The sequence below is a fragment of the Patagioenas fasciata genome, chromosome 20 (genome assembly GCF_037038585.1).
Source record: "Patagioenas fasciata isolate bPatFas1 chromosome 20, bPatFas1.hap1, whole genome shotgun sequence".
Taxonomy (NCBI): Eukaryota; Metazoa; Chordata; class Aves; order Columbiformes; family Columbidae; genus Patagioenas; species Patagioenas fasciata.
In genome coordinates this window covers 9,637,035-9,657,290 of record NC_092539.1, presented here as the reverse complement: position 1 = coordinate 9,657,290, position 20,256 = coordinate 9,637,035, and the positions used below count along the sequence as shown (strand labels likewise).

At 45.6% G+C, this 20,256-nt stretch overlaps 1 protein-coding gene across 4 annotated transcripts in view; it reads right to left on the bottom strand.

The window, feature by feature from the left end:
• The window catches only part of CCDC187 (coiled-coil domain containing 187), a 33,924-nt gene extending 15,717 nt beyond the window's left edge, over positions 1-18,207 (bottom strand). For 3 of the 4 annotated variants that reach the window (XM_065853993.2, XM_065853994.2, XM_065853995.2), the window contains exons 1-13: positions 17,924-18,207; positions 17,467-17,550; positions 16,707-16,750; positions 15,793-15,886; positions 15,049-15,118; positions 14,041-14,636; positions 12,548-12,673; positions 10,527-10,655; positions 9,156-9,904; positions 8,926-9,017; positions 7,754-8,418; positions 6,895-6,994; positions 2,194-2,384 (exon numbers count right to left, since the gene is read on the bottom strand). In XM_065853993.2, coding sequence (XP_065710065.1) covers positions 2,194-2,384; positions 6,895-6,994; positions 7,754-8,418; positions 8,926-9,017; positions 9,156-9,904; positions 10,527-10,655; positions 12,548-12,673; positions 14,041-14,636; positions 15,049-15,118; positions 15,793-15,886; positions 16,707-16,750; positions 17,467-17,509 — 2,899 coding nt within the window. In that variant the 5' untranslated portion in view covers positions 17,510-17,550; positions 17,924-18,207. The remainder of the gene's footprint in view (positions 1-2,193; positions 2,385-6,894; positions 6,995-7,753; positions 8,419-8,925; positions 9,018-9,155; positions 9,905-10,526; positions 10,656-12,547; positions 12,674-14,040; positions 14,637-15,048; positions 15,119-15,792; positions 15,887-16,706; positions 16,751-17,466; positions 17,551-17,923) is intronic. The other variant, XM_065853997.2, reaches the window with a different exon arrangement.
• Positions 18,208-20,256: the final 2,049 nt, after the last annotated feature.

Genomic DNA, 20,256 nt, shown 5'->3' with positions numbered 1-20,256 from the left:
GGGAAAGATGTTACATATTAACATATTTTCTTTGAAATCCAGGTTAAAATTCTACATTTCAAGAATAATGGAGAGCATTCCATCTCCTTTCCTAATGCCAGCTACTTTAAACTAGTTGCTCTGCTTAGCTTAAACATTTAGAAAATACTTTTTTTAACAATGATTTCAGCGTAAACCTTATTGTCTCTCAAATACTACCAAAAAACAGGAAAATCTAAGAGTCTGGCTCATAATTCAGTTGCAAGGCTGTAGGAAGGGGCACAGGCAATTTTTTATTATTATTATTATTATTATTAATAATAATCACCTAGTTCCCTTATTGAATAGTGATACAGAAAGTTGGGTCCTTTGGGCTGTGTTCAGAGGGTGTGCTGCAGCATCAAGAGAAGTTCAGCTCATGTCCTTGGCTCCCTATGGAGGAACTGCTGGTCTGGCAGGAACGAGAGGAAGATTTTATATAGCAGGGTTTCTGAGACAGGCAGAAAGTGCAAACCACCTCCTCACCAACTCACTTGGTTGTACCGAGTTTAGTGCCTAAATCAGTTAGACGTATATACAAGCTATGTGAAATACTTTCCAATGATCCCTGTGGAGGAGATTTGTGTTCATGGCAGCAGGTGCTTACAGCAGTTGCAAGGCTGGATTTTATACTGGCTGTGTTTAAAAAGAAAATGCAACAGTTCAGGACACAAGTAGTTTGTGAATCTCTGCTGCTTCTACTGTGTTTTATTATGCTTGAAAATGGAATTTCTTACTTTGCCAAGCATGTTCACTACAGAAAATTCGTCTTTGGCAAAGCAATTAGCGGTTAGGTGGCGCATGCATCTTTTAAAGGTAAATACTTCTATTTTGCAGCGGGGTGTATGATTACGCACCATTATGCTGCGTGTGCACAGTGACTTCTGTTAAAGACAACGGAATCAGCTGCTGGTGCGATGCAGTATAGCGGACAATAGAGCCTTGCGTCTGAACGCCTTTTTCCCGATACAAGCGCTGAACAGATCCACTTGTGACCCATATTTCAAACCCGCATTGTGTCCAGCGCGGCAGTTCTGTGCCTCATCTGCAGCGGCACCGCCGGTGGAACTGCTGGGTTAGACCCAGACCTTGGGCTTGAGCTCCCTTCAACGCCTCAGCTCCTGCAAACGCTCCGAGAACGTAGAAGGTTTCTCTGGGCACAGATACCAGGCAGCAGTTCCTATTGTTCATGTGATGAGTAGCGGGTGGCGAGGTCTTTTTGCCAGATAGCTTTCAGAATTGGGGCCCTTGGTTGTTAGTATGTCACTTACGGTAAACACTTCAGACAACAGACTTACTGTCCCATCCTATGAGATGCCCTCCTAGTCCCCGGGGGGTGTGGGGAAGCATAGTAAACAACGCTGGCTTCTCCACCAGCTCCAAATCCAGTATTACATAGAAAATTTTGTGAGGAAAACAATAAAGAATCCTTAATAAGAGCACAGGCTTTTTGTAAGTACCCTCTTTGAGGAAAGGTTATCTGATCTTGTTCTTTTGTCTCAGAAAAGCCCTTAAAACAATGCACCATCTGCTCCTGTTTGGTGAAACAAGCAGAGATCTCTGGCCTGCATGCTCCGTTTGCTGTTTAACCCCTTCAGACACAAATTTTCCCCTTGTTTCTATGCAAACATTTGTTCTGAGCAGAAGTGGAACAGAATCATTTCAGTTGGAAGAGACCAAGTCCAACCACAACTGAACCCTAAAAGTTTGAGGCTTTAAGCAGTTTTTTTTCAAGACCTGTCCAGTTGCACAGGTCCTTGAGCAGGTCCCTCCACCCTTTAACCCCTACAAGTGTCCCGTGCTGCCTCTTGCTGTACAAGTAGGGTAATATCCCACACTTATCCGATGTGGTAATTATGAGGAATTAATCACAAAGCTCCTTGAGAGCATTTCTATTGTATTGTTTTAGTGGGATGTATGTGTTAAATTGGACTGTGATGATGGCTGAGGGGACATTTTTTCATACATTTATTCTTCACCTTTGAAATCCGGAATGCAAAGCAGCTATTTGAAAACCCCACTCACCCTAGAAGTGTTTTCAGCCCCAGCCAGAACCGTTAGCAGGAAATCTCTTGCAATGAAGGACTATTCTTTCTCTTTCAATAGCAGAAGCAGCACCTTGGCAGGGCTCTGAGTAACAACCGCGCTGTGACACTTTGGGAAATGCCACCTTACCAAGGTCCTGCTCGAAGCTTTGGGGAGTCTCAGCTCCAGGGCTCGGGGTGGCAGAGGGAAGCGACCTCAGGCTGTCCCGTGTCCTCAGGCTCTCTCTGGGAGACCGATTGGCATCTTCCTCTTGATTCTGAACTTTCAAAACAGTCTCACATGGGTGGTGATTCCTCTGGGCTGTGAGTTCTGTCTGCGGACTGTGTAAAGGTAAAGACAACAATTACTTGGAGAGTTTTTGAGGCTGTGCATGCGTATAAGCAATCTTTTGAACTAAAGAATGGTTATTTCTTTCAACAAAGCTATCATTTATTAAATTGTGTTAAATGGAAACAAAAGACTCACTGAAAATTCATACCTGCCAACATCCAAAATCCCTTTTTTGCACCTCGATGTTGTCAGGAAAGCTAACAACACTCATCTTTACCTACTCTAGATACTGCTCTGAAAGAGCTGGATATTTTTCAACCTGGTGACAAATAGAAACAACAACCTCGCAGTTTTGAAGCTTGATTTATGAGGACTGCATTGTACAATCCGAGCCATGGTTGCGACTTGGTTGCACAATCTAGCTCTGAACCTTGGCAAAGTTTTCTGAGGTCTTTTCAGAAACTCGAAGTACTGATCTCTGTTCCAGTGTTTCTGGGATGTGCTGAGCATGGCTGTGGACCAGCTAAGGTTTGCTATTGATATATATACTTTAGTATTTCAGAACAACGTCAGCATCAAGTCCCACAGTCCTGATGAAGGTTTCAGCTGACTGGTTTTACTTTGTTTTGATCTGTAACTATCTCAGCTAAACTAAAAAGATTAGGAAGAAAGGTGTGAAAATGGGCATTTATTGATCAAACCTCTGAGACACAGGCGGGGACACCGAGACGCATTGAAGTGGTGACAGATGTTTTCTTTTTTATATGGAAAAAATGAATGTAGATTTTTTTTTTTTCAATCGGCAATCAGCTTAGGGAAATCTCATTTCATTTTTCTCATTAATAAGCTTTTCTTTGTTTTTCATGACCCAGAAACTGCTAAAACGATTAGAACAGCTTCCACTAACGCGTCTTGGATGTAGCCTTCAGAAAGTGGGAGCAAAGGTGGATGAGAGAGAAAGAGAAGAGGTAACGGGGATTTCTTAAAAAACAATCCTGATATTTGTTGGGCAAATGTGTGAAGTGTTGTCTCTGCATTTGTGTTGTGTCAGTGTTTTAGTCAATGCTCTTGTTTCTTTTGGCATCTCTCAAGAGCAGCTTATAGCAGAAGTGTTAAGATCTTTTCAGCTCTCAAGAATGTAACAGAAAGCCACTTCTATAGGTAACTGAATCAAAAAAAAAGGATTAAATCGCATACACGTTTTCTGGCGGTTGGGAGAATTCCCATCACTGAGCCATTTGCATTGGCAACAAATGTCCGTGAGCCGTCCCTGCGGACTGCGGAGCAGCCGTGCGTGAAACGGGGACATCGCTTGTGGAAAGAGACACCCACGGGATTTCTTGCATGAACATGAGTCACTGCTATAATTAAACATGTAAACAGAAAACTGTGCTGTAGAAACTGGCTGTGGAAGAGACCGTGTTTAAGAGTGTTGAATTGGTAACACTGAATGGTTTGTGTGTGTGAAGGAGGCTGGCAAACAGTCAGATCTTAACAGGTGGCTTTGTTGAGATGAACTCTTGAAGAGGATATCTATTGTAACCAACTGTGGGCTCACAACTCATTATCACTGGTAGCAACAGCGGAAGCTGGAGCATAGACCCGATTCAGCTGCTTTTGTTATCACGTTTTCTAACCCAGCTCTGGCTGCACTGGTGATGAGCGACACAGGCAAAGATTGACCAAGGGCTAAGGACACAGCACTGTCCCCTCTGGTTGCAGAGTTCTGGGCAGTTTGGAGTGCTGGTCAAGACACTGGCATCCTTGGCTCCCTACTGATGCTCCCGCAGATGGAGTTCATGCAGCCGCAGTGCAAATGTGTCCGAGGCAGGAGAAATTATGACCCTGGAAAGCGTGTTCCTCAGTCACCTCCTTAACACACTGGTGCTCCTTTAGCATGTGGCTTTCTGTCTGATCAGACCATGGACGCATGCCCTCAGCAGGGATAGGAAACAGTTGATATCAGAGCAACATCAGGAACAGCTCGGTCATGGGCGCCTCGCGTTGTCCTCACTGGTGTGTACTGCCCACTGGTGTGTACTGAAGGACTCTCATCCACTTTTGCTTCCAGTGAGTCAGAGTGCAGGCTTCAGGATGAGGTGCAAAATTAGAGTCTCCATCACATGCAAATAAAAGCTGAGGACAACTCAAAGACAGGCTTTTACTCTGAATCTTTGTATTCTATTATCCACTCTACCTGTAGCTAAGAAGGGGTTAGACATGGGATGGACTCCCCTTTATATCATCCCCTCGCTGTCACTGCTGCTGCATCAGGGGGAGCCCTCAACCCACAAGGAGATGAGTCTGGAGTCATTCACAATAAAGCAATGCTTTGCACTTCTAATCTCTAAATACAGCGATATTTTATCTGCAAGTAGCTCTCCTCATCTTTTGAAACAGCACTTGGAACAGGGTTGTGATTTATTGTTTGAGAGGCTTTATTGGTGGTTTTTTTTCTGTGATGCTCTGAGGACTTTGACTTCACTGCTCAAACACAGGGGAGCTTTGCTTTCTCAGTAATTGCATCGTTCAGGAGATCACCGCAATCTGTCTTCTTTCTACTTTGTCTGATGCTTGTCCATTACAGCTGAGGGGCTGTTCCCTTTGGGGCCCACAGGCATTCTGCACCCACCTTCCATTACTGTGAATTAGAGTTGCAAATAAACACACACACATCAGGACAAGAGTAATGGGCCCCGCCATTTTCTTCAGCCGGGTGGGCTGCGCTCTGTGAGGTTCAGTGTGAACACAGCTCTGACTCTTCACTGCACACTCCAAGTGCTCATGTTTTATACATTTGCCATCTTCTGACAGAACAGTTCTGTAACCCTTGCAACTGATCTCTCAGAGCAGAGTCGATGATCTTAAAGGTCTTTTCCAAACAAAACGATTCTATGGTTTGATGATTCTGTGAATGCGGTAGTTGCGCACAGAACCCAGGATTTTACCTCTCAGTAATTCCAGTAATTATTGTTCGTAACTTTAGTAAGCTGAGCTGTCTGGCCATACCTCTCAAATTTTCATTTTCCTCTTGTTTACTTTGCACTGTAATGCTGTAACCAATCTTCTTAAAAAGAATGCTGTGCCTTATATCCTGCCTTTGGTTTTAAAAAAAATGCTCTTTTTCCTGCTACAGTTTTCTGCAGTTCAACTGCAAGCAGGTTGGCACAGCCGGCTGGCTCCCAAGCACCAGGGACCCACCCGTGACGCAGATCCACGCCACCCTGCCTGGGCAGGGATCCTGCAGCACCCACACCTCATCCTTCTCTCTGAATGGGAAGTTGGGGATGCGGTGGCCAGTTTGCTGCACACATCTCCTTCCTTTGGTCATGTCTGCCCAGGGCATATTTAATCTTCTAAGGCTCCGGGGATTTATTATCTAAGGGAAGACTTTTCTGCAGAGAGATGTGCAGCCCCTGTGGGGACTCTGGCTTTGTCCTTCTCTGGGGCAGGGTCTGGTTTGCAGTCAACGATTGTGTCTGCACCCGCATGTCCCTTCATGGTCCTCCCTGTCACCAGAAGTGACCCACCTGGGACAGTTACACGAATATGTCTTTGCTGTCCAAGATACAGGCTAAACACAGAGGGTTTTCTGTCGACTGCCATCTACATTAAACATTTAATTACTGCAGGCTGACTGAAAACAGCCTGCTTGAATGGTAGTCCTTTTTTCTAAACTTCCTGCTTCAAAATCTATTTTCTGTACTAATTATTGAGCTCTGATGTGTCCTGTTCAAGGAAACTTGATGTTTGTGAGTAGGTGTTGTTCCACATACACACAGCCTGTAGAGCTGCAGTAATCAGAGCTTTTCACCCACTTTTGGAGCAAAGTGAGTGAAAACAATTACTAAAAACGAATTTGTAGCATTCAGTTGATTAAATCACTCTTTAATCTCCTGCCAAAAGGAGATCAGTGGAGATTTAATTAGGTGCTCATGATCAGTTGATTTTTCTGCCAATGCCATATATTAAAATACCGAGGAGTTTGTTTCACGGGACTGGGGAGGGGGGCACGACCTGCGCCTTCCTTCCCAAACGCGGGGCTCTGACCGGGGGGTCGCGGAGGCTCCCGGCGGGCGGCGGTAGGACCCAGCGGCTCCGCAGGCGCGGCGGGCTCACGGCGCCTCCTAGCGGGCAGCCCCGGCACTGCGCCCCAGCCCCGCGGGGGGACCCGGGGCCGCCCCCGCTCCGGGGGGGCTGGAACGGCGAGACAGCCCCGGACAGGCAGGACAGGGCTCCGCTGCACGGAGAGAACTCCCACCATCCCCATCCCCCAGTCCGCTCAGGCTACTGGGAGGGTGCACCTCTGGCAAAACTCCTGCAGGGAACATCCATCTCTCCAAAAACCCCAGCTGAACCCTTCCTATTCATCTCCCAGGTCTCTGCAAATAGGTGGTTCCCTCTTCCAGTATATCTTGTGTCAAAATCTGCCTACTTAGCAATTCGCTGTGTAAGGACTAAAGAGTAGTCTGGCTCCGTGCTGAATTGGTGCTATTTATTTTAACTACGTGTATGTGTGTGGCACATTTAGCAGAGAATAATATATCCAAATTCGCTTACCTTCCTGCGAGGAATCTGTGAGATGGAGAGGCCGGGCCGGTTATTGGCTTTTCGTGCAATAGACTTATGTCCATCTTGGAGTCCTTATTCACAGGAAAACCTTTCAAAAAGACAAATGAAGGCATTTAATAAATATGCTCTTTGTAGAAATGAAATGGCCCGTGCTTTGGCATCTATTCTCTGCCTACATATGTGTGAGCACTTAACTTCCATATAACTCTTCTTATTCACAGATTTTTAAGTACATGGGGTTAGGCTTATAATTCCTTTCTTACTTTTGAGAAAGCCTAGGCACCAGAAGGTGATGCAATGTGACCAAAATCAGTGGCAAAGCTACAGAAAAAATAGAGAGCTATAGTTTCACAGGTGCAATGAGAAGAGAAGAAATTGGATCATTACCCAAGTTACATTACTGCTTCTCGATGTGACAGCCTCTGCTTCAGTCGCACCTCTCCTCTCACAGAGGGACTGACAGGCTTTTCAGTGCTAACCAAACAGGCATGTAAGAGAAGTCAGCCACTACTAACATTGTGGCAACGTTCTGCTCTGAAGAGTTTTGCTGGAATTTCATGGTTCTGCTCTGCTGAACAGTGTATGGAGTGGTACCCAACCTCCCGCGCCTGTGCTGACTCTCAGCATTAGATTTGTGAGCTGTGCAGAGAACAAACCCGCAAATGCTCAAGGCTGCAGCGATTGTTCCCTCCGAGAAGTACGGACACAGCCTAGAAGCCCCACTGCTCAGGGATTTTCCGAGACACCACACCTGCAATAGCCAAGGGGAGATCAGGCTTTGCAGCTTTGAAAAGACTCAGGCCGTGGCATCTGAGTCGCACTGTTGCATTTTATCCATGGGAACTACCTTGCAATGTGTTGCTCAGGTCTTCCCTGGTGTTGAGATGCCTCAGCCCTGCGCTATGCGTGATCCACAGTAATTCTTCACTTCCACCAGCCAAAGGAGTGGGCTTTTCCTTCTGTCTGCCCAGGGCTGTTGCTCCCACAGTGCTGCCTGCAAGGCTAATCCTGCCCAGTCCATGAAATCCCCTGCCTGCTGACACATGGAGTACATCAGGATCTGGGGTGTCCAGAAGCATGTGTATAGTCATTGTCCTGTCTTGCTCATCCTTGGATGTCTCAGGCTCTGGAATAGAAGACAACTCATTGAAAAGGTCCAAAGTTGTCTCTCTCGATGTTTTGTCAGCGGAGTCTTTAACCATATTTGCTCCATTCAGTCTTTTAGTTGCCATCTCAATCTTTTCGGCAAGTTCCTTGCATAGACTGTGTATGGCTTTCACTCGATCCTGTTTACTTCTGTATGGAGAAAGACCAGAAGTGGAGTCCTTGGAGTAAGGCTCTTTCTGAGGAAGGGAAAAGCTCACAGGGGGTGCCTGCAGAGCTGGGGGAGAGCAATCCCTCGAGCCTTCGCATTTCAGAGGACTGAGAAACCAGCATTCAGATTCCAGCGGTGCTGGAGAAGCTGATGCTGCTCTTTTCTTAGGTGCCTGAACCGTATCTAGAAGTTGATTCCTGTTTAAACAAAAAGGAGAAACGTCAGGTTATAAAGACAAAGTGACAGTAGCTTTCTGCACAGACCAGTAACCTCAGCTAAAGTGCTTCAAAAAAGAAAAGGAAACAGATTTCCCTGTCTATAGATACATTTGTCAAATGATAGATTCAGGGTGGATTATGAACTGCTGACACGTGGAAAAGAATCAGCCTGAGGCTTGCAAGAAATAATTCTTATTTGAAAATACAAAGCATAAAAGTAGGCTGAAAAGTTTGCCAGAGCATCAGTGCTTTTGAGCTCTGGAGAGCCAGAGCATCAATGTCCTTCTGTGCTCAAAAGCACCCCCAGATGCTCCCAGGTTCTGTAACCACTCGGTATCAGGTTGCACTGAAGCTGATTTTAAGGTGAGGTATGAGAGTGCATCACTCCATTGCTCTATTTTTTATAGTTTACAACAAAATCCTATGAAAAGTCTGCAGCGTGTGCTGAGAAAGAGACTTTCTAGGAGGCTTTTCATGTCTAAGTACCTGCCTCTGTGATCTTTACTCAGTAGAGTACAGGATGTTTTATCCACCCAGGCTGTGAAACTCCTCTCCAGGATTCTGTCACTGGTTTGCTCCTGGAACAGAAGTGACTGTTAGTGCAAGCATGAATAGCTGGGCAACACGAGGGTAACATCTGGCTTTTGTTCCCCTCAGTAATCGTTTCATGCAACTGGAAAACTGCACGCACCAGCCAACAAACCATTGTGACTTACCTGCTCCAGTTTACACGCAGGACTTTCTTTTGCAGAAGAAGTTTCCCTGGTGAGCTTGTGTATCTGGTCAGAACACGTTTTCTTTGCAATAGCTGCTTTCTGTTTCCTGTACACTTCCTGCAGTCTCTTATTTCTCAGCTCCATGGCCTGCACCAGAGACTTTTTCTCTTCTAGGATTTTTTTCTTTCTTTCTTCATTCTTTCGATACATAAATTCCTGAACAACTTCAGAACTGTAGGGGTGAGCTTTTTTAATGATTACCATCCTCTTTGAAGGGTGCTTAAGGTTTTCTTTCGCAGACCCTTTCTGTGCAGGGCTGCTTGAGCCTTGCTGTCTCTGAGGAGTTGTGCTTTTTCCTCTCCTGCAGTTTCCTGAGGTGCTGGGCTTGGCTCCATCTTTCACTAATGAAGATTGGATCTCTTCCCCATTGAAGACAGAGGGAGTTCTGCCCTGAGGTCCAGGTGGAGGAGAATGGATTCTTAGGTATTGCTGTAGAACTTCTACCTTTCTTTCCACAGTGTCCTTTGGGAACCTGGTACATTTGTGTTCATCTTGATACTGGCTTTGCAAGTGTAGGTTCCTGAGTATTTGTTTTGAGTCCTTGGATGGTGTGTTGCTGCCCCTTTCAATATGTTTGCTGTGGGGAATCAAGCAGCTTTGGAATTCAGGACTTCTCCTCACAGGCTGGTTTCCCTTTTCTCTGGGGCTGTTTTCCATCACTGGTGTTGCTACAAATCCTCTACCAGGTTCTGTGGAAAGCATTTGGAAAGAATAGTGGTGTTATTATTTCAGAGATGGATCAATTCCTGTATCTATCATGTGCATCTCAATACCTGCTTCCTACTATAGTTCTGAGACTATTTGCTTGCATAGCCCAGGATTCTCCGTCTGTTGCAAAATCTGCAACCCCCTAGGGAGAAGATAAATCTGTAAGGGTGGAACTTGAGGTTGCAGTGGCCAGTTGTACGAATGATGTGTAGTTTGTGGCTCTCCAGCATAAATAGAATTTAATATACATGGGCAGTGAAACCCTTTATCTCATAAACCTCGTACTTGTCGGTGTAGCACAGTGAGGACTCAGTAACCTCAGCTGTTGGTAGAGCCAGGGCAGCTCTGCAGCTGTGTCTGGCAAACCAACCCAGTGAAAAAGCAGAGTATGCTGGTATGTGCAGGAGATGGAGCTGATGCTGGGGAGACACAACGTGTATCATGGGCCAGACAAGTCTTAATTTAAGGACACAGTGCATTTGCACAGAGGATTCAATGTGCTGGCTGTGGACACCAGCTTTAATAATTGTTCCGGGTTGTTGTTAACCTGACAAGTGAGTTATTGCAAGAGTCATTAAAGAGAGGTGCACAGAGCAACCGTACCCAAGGTATTTGCTGTGATCTGCTCTTCAGTTGTGCTCCTCAGGTTTGGAAATGTAGGGGGTGGCCCAAGCAACTTTCTAGCTATCTTCTGACCTTCTCTCCACGCAGAAGCACCGGGTGGCTTCACACCTGAAACAGAGGATTTGTATTTCAGTATTAAACCCTGACGCGTTCTTTGAAGGAAAATTGTAACTCTATTATAAATCTTTTTTTTAATGGTGATTTCCAGGAATCACACTCAGGGTGTGGGGAGATCTAAGAAGTTTCAGTCAGAGCAGGTTTTTAAAAAAATATTGATGTTACTTTGGTAACAGAAAGTTTCTAAATCACTCAGACTTTGGAGGCCGTCACTCTGCTGTGGTCTGTTCACTGACTGAGAGAGATGGTTCATGAATCAGATGAGGGCAATATATGAAGGTTCATTGGTTTCCTAGGGCTTTGCATTAGCAGTTATATAATTTAACAGTTGTAGCACGTTTGCACAGCTCTTGCAAGTTTTCCTCAGAAACCACTGACTCCCAGAGTCCTCAGGAACATTAAGAAGAGGTCGGGACATTGACCTGAGGTTGTCTGAGAGCATCCTTCTATAACAGCAGCTGCAGACAGCTGGTACCCACTGGTACCAGCAGATTTGAGAACTGGAGGGAGGGATATAATGAAAATATTATTTTCCTTGTAATTACTTCAAACTCACTAGAGAAAATGAATTCATTTTTAAACCGGTGAGAATCAGCAGGATGCAATGTGGAAGAATCAATGAACGATACATGACGAGGGACAATGTATAACGCAAAAATAAATGATGCAGTACGCAGCGCAAAAAAATTATTCTTGCTTAATAGGTGGTGTCACATAATAGACAACATTCATCACTGTTTTACTTCATAATTTCGGATTGCATTCACAGCATGCCAATACTGGCACTGGCATAATTATGTATTTATTGCAAACACTTCTCCAGCAGAAGGTGACTGAACAAGTACTTACGTGGCTTTTTGCATCAAAATCCTCCCCACCAAATTTTCCCCAAAGAAAATATTTGACCTTTTTTTTTAGAGGAAATATTTTACTCTTCAGTCAGTATCGGCCTCAGTTCGAGGATGTGGTTCAGGGTTTCCAGCTTCTGCTCAGTAAACTCGTTCAGTGTCCGACAGCAGGAACCACGGGTGGAACTGCCAGGACCCGGTGGGCTCAGGAACACTGAGATCCATCAATGTCTTCAATGAAACACTTGGCTGTACTACATTGTTCTCTAGTTTAGCAGTATTAAAAGTGCAGGATGCATTCATTTTGTATGCTGTCTTAGTTTCTCTGAACTGACAAACTAATACGTAGATCTAACAATCTTCACTTCACCATGTTGTCCGATTTCAATTAAATCTTTTTTTATCTACATGATGTTTATTAACTAGAGAAACAATTATGTTAAAGTTCAAGAGCAGCCAGAATTTCTGATGAAAACAGTTGCTAGAAGAAAATCTTTTGATTTAAATATGCCCTGTTTTTTTTTCTACCCATGAACAGATGAATATTTTATAGCTGTTGTGACTTAATTTTTTGTTAACTACAGCAAATTCCTAATTCATCAAATTCCTGAGTACTCTGGCTCTGACCTCTGCCCCCCATTCATCTCTTGGTAGCCCTGCGTTGGCTCTTTCCCTGACAGAAACTAATAGCCAATAAAGACACCATGACACTGGCAGTTACAATGATGAATGCCTCATGTGCCATGGTCTTATTATGACCCACTCTCAGAGGAAGATCAAGCCATTTTTCAAACAATCCATTAAAACAAAAAAAAAGAGGAGGAAGGAGAAGGAAATTATTATATATTTCATGCATTTTAAATAGTACTTAAGCAGTAGAGCGTATGATGCCGCTATGTTCATTTAATCTGCACGGTATTAGATATCTTGGATTTTTTGTTTCTGTTTCACACAGGTTACATATCTAGTAACTTGACTAGTGTAAAATACAGGCCAGTTGCCTGTAACAAGCTGTTGTGATACAGCACTGCTAACCTGGAGTCTTGGGGGCTTTTTTATGGTCCCTCCCTTGTCCAGGGATGGCGAACGCTTCTCTGCGTGGGGCTCTTTGCTCTTCACCAGGTGAGCGGGGAGCAGATCTCAGGTTCACGGCACCAAACGCTGGACAAACAGATATTTGAAACCCGTTAGGTTATGAGGAGCGGTACAAATGCTGGTATCTGATCACACTGAGCTCCTGCATGTGTGAAAAACAGAAGCAGTTTTCCTAGGCCAGCCTGCAGATATCTGACAGAGGTGATGCCTGGCAAAGCAGCTGTGACACACTTTTTCCAGTGGTACAGTCAAACTGAACAAGCTGCATCTGAACCGGGAGACTGGAGTTGTTAATCTTCAGCCTCAGACGCTGCCTCTGTTCTGCAAGTTGGATCGTTTGTCTGGTAGTTCCCTAACTCAGTTGTGTAAAATGATCTGAGTTGAAAACAAACTAAACTAGCCTGAGAATGTTCAAAAGAGGCTCAGCAGGGATTGTGGCTCTGGCTTCTGGGTATTAGGAGGGGGAACCGCGTGCTAGTGGTGGAAAGTGCTGCTGGATTCAGCTGAGAGGGGGACATGGTGGGACCAACGTGTGTTCCCACAGCCTCGAGGTGTCCACCATCAAATCCTTCCACGCATCGCTGGGAAAGGTGACTTGGAGCAAATCTAAGGGAAATGTCCATGGAAGCTGGTGGGGTGTGTGTGACAGGGATCATAGTGCCCAATGAATTAACACTAATGCTATTACAGCAATAAGATTTATTATGTACAGCTTTTCAGCTCGTCTCCTCTAGTCTGATACACGCTCAGTAATCCCCCGTTGGCTGCAGAGATTGCCAAGCGGGCAGGCTGGCCGGGGAGCCACGGTCAGCCCTTGCTCTCAAGTCTGTGCATTATTCACAGTGATCTGAGATCTTAAATCACGCTAAACTAAAGCGACATCTGCAGACGGATGGTTCTCCAGGCCCAAATTTAGCAGCAAAGTAGGATAAGGAAGTCTAATAATGTTTGCTTTCAGATCCACGCTAGTTCTACTGAATGAACTGTTAAATCCCCTGTAATGCCTCTGAATTACACAATTCCTGCTTTAAATACCTGTGACGCCCCTCTGCACTACTGTGCTGCTGCTCCCTGTCTCATGCTCTGTATGTGGAAGAAGGAAAAATGAGGGAGGGAAGGGGAGAAAATAATATATTGGCAGCATATTCTTTACTACTTTGTGGAAAGGAATTTATAAATTTGTGTATGCTGGGGAGTAAATCCAGTGGAGAAGTGAATTCAGTAAGCAAGTTGATATGTATAGCACAGGGAGGTTTATAGCTCCCCCAAGGGCTGCAGAAGTAAGTGAACTTGCTGCATGAACACAGTTGCTGCCCAGCATAAACCGCAGCGTGGGGTGGAAGGTGTGTGGTCAGTTATTCAGCTGTGCCAAAGCACTGCTGGGTAACACACAGTTTCAGGCTTTCTTCATTAGATGCCAGGCTGCTACTGACCTCTGTAAGCTGGAGCGGGAGGCGCAGACCCCGCTCTGCACACCTTTCTCTTCACGGCTCTTTTCTGCAGTGGCTCTTGAGCACAGGCAGAAATCAGGCACTTCTGTGATGCTGCTTGCTGCTTTTGCTTCTGCTCCTGGATTCTTTTCTTGAGTTGCTCTAACTTCCTTTGGGGTGATGTTTTCCACAACTCTTCCAGCTTCCGATCACTGGGCTTGCTGGCTGATGGAAGGTGGGATGGAGGGAACGTGCTGTGGGCATGGGAGCGTTGCTCCGGTGGGACAGCTGAGAACGGGCTGCTCTCTGCAGGGGAACAAGGTGGGTGATGCAGACAGCAGGGAGATTTTTCCTTTTGCGTGGTGCGACCTCTCAAATCTGCCTGTTCCCTGAAACTGTCCCTTCTTGGTTTGTACAGACTCTTTGCAGGAGACCGTGTCCCAGCTGTGCCTTCTCCATCCAGGGGGCTGCAAGGCGCTGAGCGTGAGCCTCTGCTGGGGGACAGAGGGGACATTCTGGACGGGCCAAAGCTCATGGTGGGGCGCTCAAGGGAACAGGTCTGTGGCCAAGCAGGGGAGACAGCAGCACAGCTTCTCTTTCTTAAGAAAAAGAAAACCAAGATTGAATACTCAAGGCATATTCTTAAATTGCTCAATGGACTGCTAATATGAATGACAGTTGAGCTTCTACAACCTGCTCCGATAGTGATCTCAGTGTCTCCGCAGGATCAGCATTTTCCCAGTTACCAGCAGTTTGGCAAACGATGATAACATTGGGAAAGTGCAAATCCAGCTGCGGTCTGATAAGAATTATTACAAGCATGTGAAGACAGACTAACACAGAGAATTCAGGTCAGCGTTTCTGAGGGTGAAATTGTTTGGTGACTTTTTCTTTATCTCTCATAAAGTGTTAAACTTTATCTGAAGTCCCGCATCCCAGAATTTTAAATCTCTTTATGTGTGCCTTTGCCTCTTCATCCACCAAGAGCTGTACATTAAGGTTATTATTTACCTGCGGGCTGGAGGAATCTCATTGCTCTTTCTCTCATTCAAAGCTGTTTCATCTCCATTCCTCTCGACATCTACAGCACAGCAAAATCAGAAAAAGCATTCACATGCAAAACCACAAGCTCCAGCAAAGCCTCTAACAGACCAGCTCAAGACACCTCTCCTGCTACCCCTGTTACCAAGAACAGGTCCGGACACTGAACGAAGTCCTTCTGCTTAGGGAACAAATAGCATCCAGAAATATCAAAGGCTGGTAGCTTAAACTGTTCCCAGCCAATAAGCAATCTCAAAAAACAAATAACCAGCAGATGGGAAAATAGTAACAAGTTAAGTCTTTTCTTGTCATTAAAGAGTCTTGTGGAATTTGGTCAAACTTCCTGCTTTTTTGTTATCCCACTTCGTATTTAGAGATTAAACACATTACGCATTTCCTGCAAAAAAAGAAACTAACAAAATTCTGTATTTACAAAATTTCAGTTATGTGTCGGAAAAAAATCTCAGAGGACAAGCACAAGTAGCTTTTACTTTGCTGCAGCTGGTGGGTATTAATGCTCTATTGCCTGAGCTCTCTCCAGCAAGGTGTGAATGCACATTGTGATGCTCTCCTGGGAACAGCAGTAGGAAGCTGATGAAAATATCAACTTTCCTCAATAAAGAGGGACTTCCACTGTCTCTTGCCACCTTCCCTTCCCTCCAGCACCACGGCAGTGCCCCTGTCTCAGCGGTTTCCCAGGAACTCAGAACTCACCAAAGCTTTTTCCTTGCCAAAGCTTTCTTCTGGCTGCCTGTGACTTGGCACAACTCCACGTTTGATGATAGAATTTGTTTTCAATCCTTTGTAGCTGTGAAAAGGCAGATTTTTCTTTTGAAGGGAGACATATGTCTGTTGTGTTTTTTTTCCTTCAGTGGCCTTTTCTGGCGTGCACTGTTTCTCTGGTTAATTTTGCAGCTCCTAGTTACTCTGTAAACACCGGCGTGTCTGAGCACGTTCCATGGGCTATTTCCTACAGTTGGAAAGAATGCAACTGCCTGGGAAGATAAGAGGTGGAATAACCTCTCTCCATTCTTTACACTTCGCATGTACATGTGCCTCAGATTTTTACCAGCGCTGTTCAGTTGTTTTAAAAACAGCATAAGCTGGAAGTAACCCCAGCCAACAGCATTCGAAACAGTGTGACCCAGGGTCAGGCCCTGACCGTGCAAGCGATGCTGCATGTATTTGGTTAATGTTATGCATCCATCCAAGCGATTTCACTGTTAGGATTGCAGTTGCTGTGCCTGATCTAAACATTATTATGTTTCCTACTAAGAGGACAAGAAGACAGGGAGAATTCAGAGGGTGCTCTGGCTCAGTGTCAGCTATTACTCTGCTCAGGGCTTCAATCGCAAGCGAGGAGAAGTTTTCTCTGTTCTTGTTGATAATTCTGGAGTGGTGTGAAATTTGGCAAGATTCCTCGCTTTTCTCCTTATCCCCTTTTTGTCGTTTAACAAATTATTAAAGAGGTTATACATTCATTGCAAAAGAACAAGCAATATGGCATGTTTACATTGCTTTCAGTTATATTATATCCATGAAAGAAAACGCTGTGGGGGTGATGTACAGGTAGGTAACAGAGAGTGATGAAGGCATGGGACAGCAAACGTCCCCTGAACTGCACGTACCACTGCTTTGGCTTTCTGAAGGCTCTGCCACGCCAGGGCCACATCTGCAGAAACCAGAGACAGAAGACATGTTTTAGCAGCTCTTCACACGTGTCTCCACTACAGACAATTTCCACTCATGCCCAAGCCAGAAATGTTTATAGAGCTGGTGGCTGAAGCACAGAACTGCTCCTGGAAAACTGGTCTGTACTACTTTTGTATACAGCTTGTTTTCAATGTGTGCTTAGTTCTGTCAGAGCTAATGCTCTTTGAGCTACGCTAGTGCTTATTCAGCAAAATCCTCACCAATACTGGCTGGCAGTTTTGCATGTATTTGAGAAAGACTGAGCTGAACTTTCCCATTTCAGTCCTATTTGGTAGTAGTTACTTACATAAAACCATACAAGATTATTTGTGAAAGTATAAATGAATCGCGTCTTTTTATAGGAAACAACAAAGCAGAAGTTCCTCACGTGAACTCACTGCATACATTCAACAGTAACTGAGTCTCGATGCCTTGAGGCTAAGATTCAAAGAGCAGGTCTCTATTAGGAAGCAGCATGAAATGAGGAGTTTCAATGTTACTGTAAGAGCTACAAGCACAGTTACAAAACTGTTCAAGACCCTTCAAAATATTTACCCTATTGTGTTTGAAGTCATGCAATCCAGATTAACCTAAGCACCAAAGTCTTTCAATAAGCAAGAAATAATTGATTTAAAATAAAGTTGTCCAAGCCTCTGAGTAGGACTCTACGAAGATGGAAGTTCATTACCCACATACCAGCCAGAGGACCTGATTCTCCAGTTGCAAACCTGTTATCCATCTTCCAGCTGTGCTAGAGCTCTGCTTACTTGATATCCGAGTCTGAAATTACCATGCAAAAGGACTAGTTATTGCTGCCTTTTGAGAGCAGACTAGGTCATTTTTATCTCTCTATATATTTTATCTCAGCTATAATTGCTGACGGCCATAAAGACCCTCCTCATATACATTTCTGTGGTGTTTGCAAATGTTATCTATTATCATTCATTTTCTCAGCCTTGTGAGGGAGTCTCGGGGAGGGACGAGGATGTGACACAGTTGGTACGTGTCCTGCTCTGGGCCAGCACACCCTGAAGAGCTGCCTTGGGAGCTCAGGACTCTGATGAACTCAACAGGGGCAATGACTCTATGACCAGAGAGTCAAGAACGCCAGTTCCCTCCCATGTCACCCTGCTACTGCCTGCTTAACACTTACCTTCTGAAGCCTCGTCCATGCATGGAACAAAATCTCCACTTCAAAGCTGTGCAAAAGCACCTAGAGAAGCCCTTCAGAGATGATCTGTGACAGGGCTCCAGCCTTTCTACAGTGGCTCATCCCAAAAGCCACTTCCAAATGAAGTTGGGAGAAAGGTCTAGGCGCTGACCATCGCGTTCGTTGCTCCTTGCCAGGGCTAAGCCATCTGCAGGCACCAGCTCCCTGGCACCAGCTGGGAGTGCAGAAGTTCCTCAGACAAGCGCCAGGCCAGTCCCTGCCCTGCCCATGAGCACAGGAGGACGTTTGGAGTCCCACCACCCACCAGCCCTCACCACACCTTTGTTTGAGCCCTTCTGTGCAGGGCAACAGTAGCGACAGCACAGGGAGAGGCTGTTAGGAGCAGAGGAGAAAACAAACAGCAACAAGAGGAGCCTGAGGGCTGATCTCAGCTTGCAAACACGTGGCAAGATGCCAGCAGCTTTCTTGACAAGCCCTTGTGTCCTTTCCAGGGCGCCTGGCATCCTGGCGATCACCGTCCTGCAGCTGGATGGCTGCAGAGGAGAGGGCACGGCAGCAGAGGAACAGGGGCACTAACCTGGGGCCCAGCTGGAAGCAGCTCTGCGGTTCTGGGATGGAGGGAAAATATAGTGGCAGAGCATGGGGAGAAACCAGGCTTGTCTGCGTCCTCATCCCAGGGCACCTTTCCTCTCTGCAGGGCACCTCTTGTCATCCCAGGGCCCTTCTTACATCATCCCCTGTGGGCTCATGAGCCTTTGGTCCTGCTCTCAGCAGCACACTCTTCACACCCAAATCCTTGGTCTCAAGAGAGCAGGGGGCTCAATTTTGAGTATTGGCTTTTATTTTGGGGGGGGAAAAGAAGGCAGAGGGGTTTCTGGTCTTTGTGATTACAAAAAAAAAAAAAAGAAGAATCTTGACAATATAAACAAAGTGTGTGCTTAAGTCTCAGATAAGGCTTTTCCACCTTTGTGGGTGTTACTTTTTTAAGTGTCACAGTTTTTAAGTTAAAGTATTTGAAATCCGGGGTTGACCATTCTGGTTTTTCAGGTCTTGCTGTTCTTACTCTCCCAACTGGGGCGAAGCAGAAACAACAGTTTGTTCAGCAAACAGCAGAGGGCAAGCGCAGCTCGCAGACAGGAGGCTACAGCAGTGGCCATAGCTTAGCGGCTCTGTGTCATGGGTTGAATTTCAGTTAAGTACCCTGAGCAAAGGCTTTTTATCCTCTTCTAGGTCCCACGTCACTGCCGAGCAGAGGAGACTGATATACTGTTTCACCAGCATTTTGGTTTATATTGAGTCTGGCTCTTTTTACTGGTTGATGTCCTCAGTTATTTGTCCATAATTCTACAGATTTCCTTTAAGCAGTAATGTCAGTATTGTAAGCGTTCATTATTACTGGAAAAGCACTCAGATGGTGAGGCAAGATACCGACACCACATGCTTTCATGTACATGGATCCCTGTGGTCTCTAGAGAAGTTCTCTTGAAGAACCAGGCTCAGTCTGCTAATCTAATAAATATCACATCCCCAGCATTTCAGCTTTTCCAATCTGACCAAACAAGGAATTCCTGAGCTTCAGACTGGAGTCATGAAGTTCCTGTGTCAAGCTGTTCCAAGCCAAAATTTTGGCCTGATTAGAGGCTTCAGTGCTAGGAACGCAGAGCTTGTCCAAGACGGGAACCGCAGCAAGTGGTAAGTGCCCTAATTGGAGTTGCAGGGTTCCCGGGCAGCCACGTACCAAGTAAACTGGTCCACCCAAGAGACAAGAGAGAACAGTAACGTGAAACCTCAGTAGCGGGAGGGCAGCTTTTGGTGAAGATTTGGTAAAATGGGAGGCTGTGACAGGAACCAGGAAAGCCCAGGGCTGGTCCCAGCCTGCTGGGATGATGGAGGAGCCAGGTGGAGCTGGAACCCCCGTGCAGTGACAGGCAGAGCTCTCCCTGCACACAGGTGATGCTGCTGAGGTCCCTCAGGTCTGACCAGCATCTATTTTGGCACCATTTTTCTCAGCAAGCTGTTGGAGCTAACGAGAGCCAGGAGAGTGACAGATTGCCAGCGTGTTGTGCTGCACATCTTGGAGTGTTAGACCACAAATCTGCTGAGAGATGAAGTGAAACCGATCGCTGGGCCAAATCCCACTTCTGCAGTGTAGGAAACTCCCAAGTCAGGGAGCCAAGTGTGAGCCAAGGCAGATAGGAGCAAATCCATTTGGATTTGTATTTTAGGCGTGTATGAGCAAAATGAGCCATTCATGTACGGCTCTGACCTGACAACTCCACAGCTCCTGTCACGTGGAACTAAGACAGATTTAGGCT